Below are 6267 nucleotides of genomic sequence, written 5' to 3' on the forward strand. Positions count from 1 at the left end.
TCCGTCTCACCCCTCTCAGAAATTGCACAGCCAGGGGATGTGTGCTCGGAGACATGCTATCGCTCCTCTCATGAAGCACAGATTGCTGCAAGATAGCCCCTGATGCTCGACTCCACCCAACCAAGGGCAACAAGGTGTTGGAGGAAGGACAGAATTACAGAGATTTTGTAAAGGGATCCTCCCGCTTAGCATGGCACCAGTCCCTAAACACCTTCCAATTGCTGCTGTACTACCACTGAGTGGAGGGGGCCCGTGCAGCCTGCAAGGTGTTCACCACCTCCCTATCTAGGCTGAGTGCACACAGGCGCCGTCGTTCAAGGGCCACACATGAAGCTTCAGGATCTGGGGTTCTGGGTGCCAAATGCTGCTGTGCACCTGGGACAACATGTCCAGTCTCACTGGAAGCCGCCATGGGCAGCCCTCCAGCAACCCGTAGATCTCGGCCATCCATGGCGTCTGTGGCCAGCTTGGTGCCACCAAGAGCACCCGAGCACACTGCTACCTCACACTCCTGAGGAATGCTGAAAGGAGGGGAAGCAGGTGAAATGCATACAGCCTCACCCTGGGCCATGACAGACTGAGGGCGTCCGTCCCCAGTGGTCTTCGGGGACCATGCATAGAGGCCCACAGAGGACAATGAGAGTTTTCCTCTGTGGCAAAAAGGTCCGCCTCTGCCCGACCGAACCAAACCTGGTCCACAACCTGAGGGTGCAGACGCCACTCGCCAGGATGGGGACCTCCTCTCGACAGCAGGTCTGTTGCTACATTCTGGTGCCCTGGGAGGTAAAAAGCCCTCAGTGTCATGTCCTTGGGCCGTGCCTACAAGAGCAGCCGTCGCACTCGTGCATGGAGAGATGGGGATTTCAACCTGCCCTGGCGGTTGATGTAGGACACCACAGCCGTGTTGTCTGTCCGTATCATGACCTGCCTCCCCTGTACAGTTGGCAGGAAGTATCTCAGGGCCAAGTAAACTGCTTCCATCTCGAGGAGGTTTACATGCCATCCCTGCTGTGCTGGACCCCAACAGCCGCGAACAGTCCTGCCCTCCCAGACTGCACCCCAGCCTGATTGGGAGGCGTCGGTTGTAATTGTAGTAACTTCACTTGAAAAAGGACCAGGACTCAGTCGTCATATTTTGATTCTTTATCTCCAAAAACTGGCAGGAACAAACAGTACAAAAAACATGTGGCATTCAAGATGGCTGCACTCCTCTAACACTGCTGGCAGGAAGAGGAAGTGGGCCTTTTCAACCTGGCCATAAAAGACCATAGGCACCTGCCAACAGCGCCATCTCCTGACATGATGCATATAGGCAAACCTATAGAAATCCCACAGCAAGACCCTTACATAAATACATACAGGCTACCACACTTCTCCCCCCTTAGATTTCAACCCCAAACTACAAAAACAAAACAAAAAACATTTTCATTTTCCTTAGCCTACTCAAGTGCCTACATAACATTTACACATTCCAAACTGATACAAGTGATTTTTTTACTTTATTTTCTTTTTTATTTAATTTTTTTTCCACAATATCCAAAAAATAAACACTTAAAGAACCAGTCTGTCCGGAGGTCTACGAGCACGCTGTGATTTGCGCACTACAGGTGTTCCCACAGTCACTGGTGATGGTGGTTTTGGAGGGATTGGTGATGGGGACATGAGAGGAGTCTGTGCATGTGTTGAAGAATTGTCTTTTTGTTCAGGGGGCACAGACAGCTCTGCTAGGGTGTCTCTCTCAGGTACAGGCATCATTCCACCTGCTCCCTCAGTCGGATAACTCACCGATGGCAACTGTGTGACTGTCTCTGTGTCTGGACTGGCATCATAACGCAGGCGCACATGGTCTTGATGTCTGCGAAACTCCCGTCCGTCCCTCAGTTTGACCACATGTGAGACTGGACCACTCTGCCTACGGATGACCCCAGGCAGCCATTTCTGGTTGTTGTTGTGGCTAAAGTCCTTCACATAGACATTGTCACCTGGTTTCAACTGTCTTTCTCGGGCATGTTGATCATGTCCCTCTTTCATTTTCTCCTGCTTCCTCTCCACCTTTGCTTTCAGGTCTGGACGCAGTAGGTCCAGTTTAGACTTGGGCCGACGGCCCATCAACATCTCTGCTGGCGTGCGTCCCGTAGTTGTCTGTGGAGTAAGGCGGTAGTTAAACAGGAAACGTGACAGTCGGGTGCTGATGGAGTCTCCTGTCAACCGCTTCAGGCCCGCCTTCACTGTCTGAACCACCTTCTCTGCCAATCCATTTGAAGCCGGATGGAAAGGAGCAGTCCGGATGTGAAGAATGCCATTCTGCTGCAAGAAATCACTAAACAGCTCACTGGTGAACGTCGGGCCATTATCACTCACCAGAGAATCCGGCAATCCGTGAATGGCGAACACTTGCCTGAGTTTACCTATGGTTGATGGGGCGGTGATGTTGCTCATGATGTGGGCCTCTATCCATTTGGAATGGGCGTCGACCATGATCAGGAACATCTGCCCCATAAAAGGGCCTGCAAAGTCCACATGCAGCCTAGACCATGGACGGTCTGGCCACTCCCATAGGTGCAGTGGTGCTGGTGGTGACAGGTTTTGGTTAATCTGGCATTGTGTGCATGATTTCACCTTGTACTCCAGCTCCAGATCCATTTTCGGCCACCAGACATAGGACCTTGCAAAGCTCTTCATCCGAGACACCCCTGGGTGAGTCTCGTGAATCTCTTCCACAATCCGTGGACGAGCTGGCGGTGGCACGACCACTCTCGCGCCCCACAGAATGCATCCATCTTGCAAACTCAGTTCAGTCTTTCGCTTTGCATAGGGTTTGAGAGCCTCACTCTCCACCGCACCGGGCCACCCCTGCAACAGGAAAGTCTTTACTTGAGACAGCACTGGATCTCTGTCCGTCCACTGTCTGATCTGGGCTGCCTTCACAGGTGTCTCCGCCACTCTCTGCAAGGAGAAAACAGTCTCGGGCGGCACATATGAACTAGCAGGTGTATCAGGTAAAGGCAGTCTACTCAGTGCATCTGCATTTGAATTATCTTTACCTGCTCTGTACACAATTGTGTACTGGTAGGCGGACAAGGTGAGGGCCCAACGCTGTATTCTCGCTGAGGCCAGCGGTGGAATGCATTTAGACTCGCAATGGCCAGCCCCTCCTTGTCCAACTGAGAGTAACCTCTCTCGGCCGAATTCAGGGTGCGGGAGGCGAACCCAATAGGCTTTTCAGATCCATCCTCCATCATATGGGAGAGAACCGCCCCCACGCCATAGGGCGAGGCATCACAGGAAAGTGTGATCTCTTTGGCCGGGTCATAGTGAACAAGCAATTTTTCGGAGTGGAGGAGCCCTTTCACTTCTCTGAATGCTCTCTCCTGATCTTTCCCCCACTGCCACTTAGTGTCGTTATGCAGCAGCTTGTACAGTGGGGCCAGGACCTGGGAGAGGTCCTGCAGGAACTTGCCATAATAGTTCACTAGACCAAGAAATGATCGGAGTTCAGGTACAGACTTTGGGCTTGGCGCCTCCTTAATGGCTCGCACTTTGTCCTCCAAGGGCCAAAGCCCCTCTGCTGTGACCTTGTGACCTAGGTAGGTCACACTAGGTGCCATGAACACACACTTGCGATGTTTCAACCGCAGGCCAGCATCCTGCATCTTTTTCAGCACCTGCTCAAGGTTGGCCAGATGCTCTTCCTCCGTGGCCCCCGTGATCAAGAAACACGGCCACATGAGGAATCCCCTGCAGCAAAGTGTCCATGGTTCTTTGGAAAATGGCAGGGCTGGATGCCACTCCAAACACTAGGCGGTTGTACTTGAATAACCCCTTGTGTGTGTTGACGGTGACAAACTCCTTTGACTCCTCGTCCAGCAGCAACTGCTGGTAGGCATGGCTCATGTCCAGCTTCGTGAAGAGCTTCCCCCCTGACAGGGTCGCGAAAAGGTCATCAACGCGTGGCAACGGATACTCCTCCTGCGTAGAACCTTGATTCACTGTCAGCTTGTAGTCCCCGCATATCCTTGCCGTTTTATCTTCCTTTAACACTGGAACAATAGGAGCTGCCCACCTGGAAAATTGAACAGGCTCTATAATGCCCAATTTCTGCAGACGGTTCAGTTCCTCTTCCACAATACCTTTCATGGCATAAGCCACTGGCCTGGGCTTGAAGAACCGTGGCTTGGCGTCAGAGTCCATATGCAGCTTCACTGCCACGCCCTTCAATGTGCCCAGCTCATCCTTGAACACCTCACTGTAGCGCTGCAGAATGTCCTCCATTGAGTGTGTGTGGGCATACTTAATTTCATGCCAGTTCAAGCGGAGTTTGCGAAGCCAATCACGGCCCAATAGACTAGGACCGCTCCCTGTGGCTATCACCAGCCTGGCTGTAGCTCTCTGGCCCCCAGTTGCAATGTCCACATATAACACCCCCAAGTGAGGTATGGGCTGGCCCGTATAAGTCCTGAGCTTGAGCTTTGATGGCCTGATAGGAGGCAGACTTGGCCCCCACGACGCCCTATAGGTCTCCTCACTTATGACTGAGGCCGTAGCTCCGGAATCAATTTCAAACTTAATGTCTTTGCCATTAACGGCCACAGTAGCATAATACGGCTCAGGTGGCTCCTCGTCTGTTTCCACGCCATACATGTTATATGAACACGCAGCCTCCCCCTCCTCCTCTTCTAGGTGGTGTGTGGCTGCTTGGCCCTGGGACTGCTGAGGTTTCCTCCCCCCAGGCTTAACTCTGCCCTTAGAGCTTCTGCACCTTTTTGCCAAATGGCCCCGCTTATTGCATGCATGACAGACAGCATCTTTAAATTTACAGTCATTTGCATAGTGTGACCCCCCACACCTAAAGCACTCCACCCGTTTTCCTGGCCTACCAGTCTCTTTCCTGACTTGGTACACTGCCCCTGCCTGTGATCCATTTCCTTTTTGGATATCCTTGGCATCATTTGCGGCCATTTCCATGCCCTGGGAAATGTCAAAGGCCTTCTGAAAAGTCAATGGTGGCGTTTCCCCCAGCAGGCGGCGCTGATTGGCGTTCTCATTAATGCCACAGACTAATCTATCACGGAGCATGTCATCAAGCACTGCTCCAAAATCACAATGTTCAGATAGCTGGCGTAGCTCGGCTACAAAGTTGGACACTGACTGACCTTGCCTCCTGAAATGGCTGTGGAATTTAAACCGTTGCACAATCACAGAGGGTTTTGGGTTGTGGTGGTTTGCCACGAGCAGGACAATCTCATCATAAGACAACTCTCCTGGTTTCCGTGGAGTGGCTAAGTTCCTTATTGATTTGTAGGTCTTTGCCCCACACACACTCAGGAGAATGGAGCGCTTTTTAGCCTCCTCCGTAATGTCATTTGCAGAGAAAAAGTGTCCCAACCTTTCCTCGTACTCCGTCCATTCCTCGTGTCCCTCCACAAACTCACTGATAGCTCCAAACATTGCCATCTGAACACGCTGACCGTCGGCCACTGCCACGTCCTGTCCCACGCCTTGATTCTGCTCGCCTTGGCTCTCTGCTGAGTCACTGCTGCTGCTGCTGCTGCTCATAATCCAACTTCAGCCAAAACCATAATCCAGTTTGAGCAAAAACAATAATCCAAATTTTCCTCGTCGCCAAAAATATGTAGTAACTTCACTTGAAAAAGGACCAGGACTCAGTCGTCATATTTTGATTCTTTATCTCCAAAAACTGGCAGGAACAAACAGTACAAAAAACATGTGGCATTCAAGATGGCTGCACTCCTCTAACACTGCTGGCAGGAAGAGGAAGTGGGCCTTTTCAACCTGGCCATAAAAGACCATAGGCACCTGCCAACAGCGCCATCTCCTGACATGATGCATATAGGCAAACCTATAGAAATCCCACAGCAAGACCCTTACATAAATACATACAGGCTACCACAGTAATGGTCACCCTGCAGCCTCCTTGGCCCAGGGGAATGCCATCTCGGACAGCCCGTGACCGCCTCCACCACATGAGGACCTTGAGGGCTCCGTGTGACAAGGTGAGGAGTTTTGACTGATCCCTGGGCAAGAGGAGCCCCTGGTGACCAAACCATACTTGGAACGGGTGTGTGTGCAACAAGCCCAGTGGCACAACCTGAGCTGCTGAAGAAAAAAGACCCAACATCCTCTGACACTGCAGTGCCGATACAGCCTTGCTGGAGATGCAACCTGTGACACACTCCATGATTTCATTCTGTCTCAGGCATGCCTTCATGGTGACCGAATCCAGAAGGAGACCCAAATACTTGACAG

At 51.8% G+C, this 6267-nt stretch overlaps 1 protein-coding gene across 1 annotated transcript; it reads right to left on the reverse strand.

The window, feature by feature from the left end:
• Positions 1-229: 229 nt before the first annotated feature.
• Positions 230-5556, reverse strand: LOC133418686 (uncharacterized protein K02A2.6-like). Its single transcript, XM_061707509.1, is given in 5 exon segments — positions 230-601; positions 691-819; positions 1786-3140; positions 3143-3717; positions 3719-5556. Coding segments are annotated over 5 exon segments (4269 nt in total).
• Between the last annotated feature and the right edge of the window lie 711 nt (positions 5557-6267).

The sequence above is a fragment of the Cololabis saira genome, chromosome 18 (genome assembly GCF_033807715.1).
Source record: "Cololabis saira isolate AMF1-May2022 chromosome 18, fColSai1.1, whole genome shotgun sequence".
Lineage (NCBI taxonomy): Eukaryota > Metazoa > Chordata > Actinopteri > Beloniformes > Belonidae > Cololabis > Cololabis saira.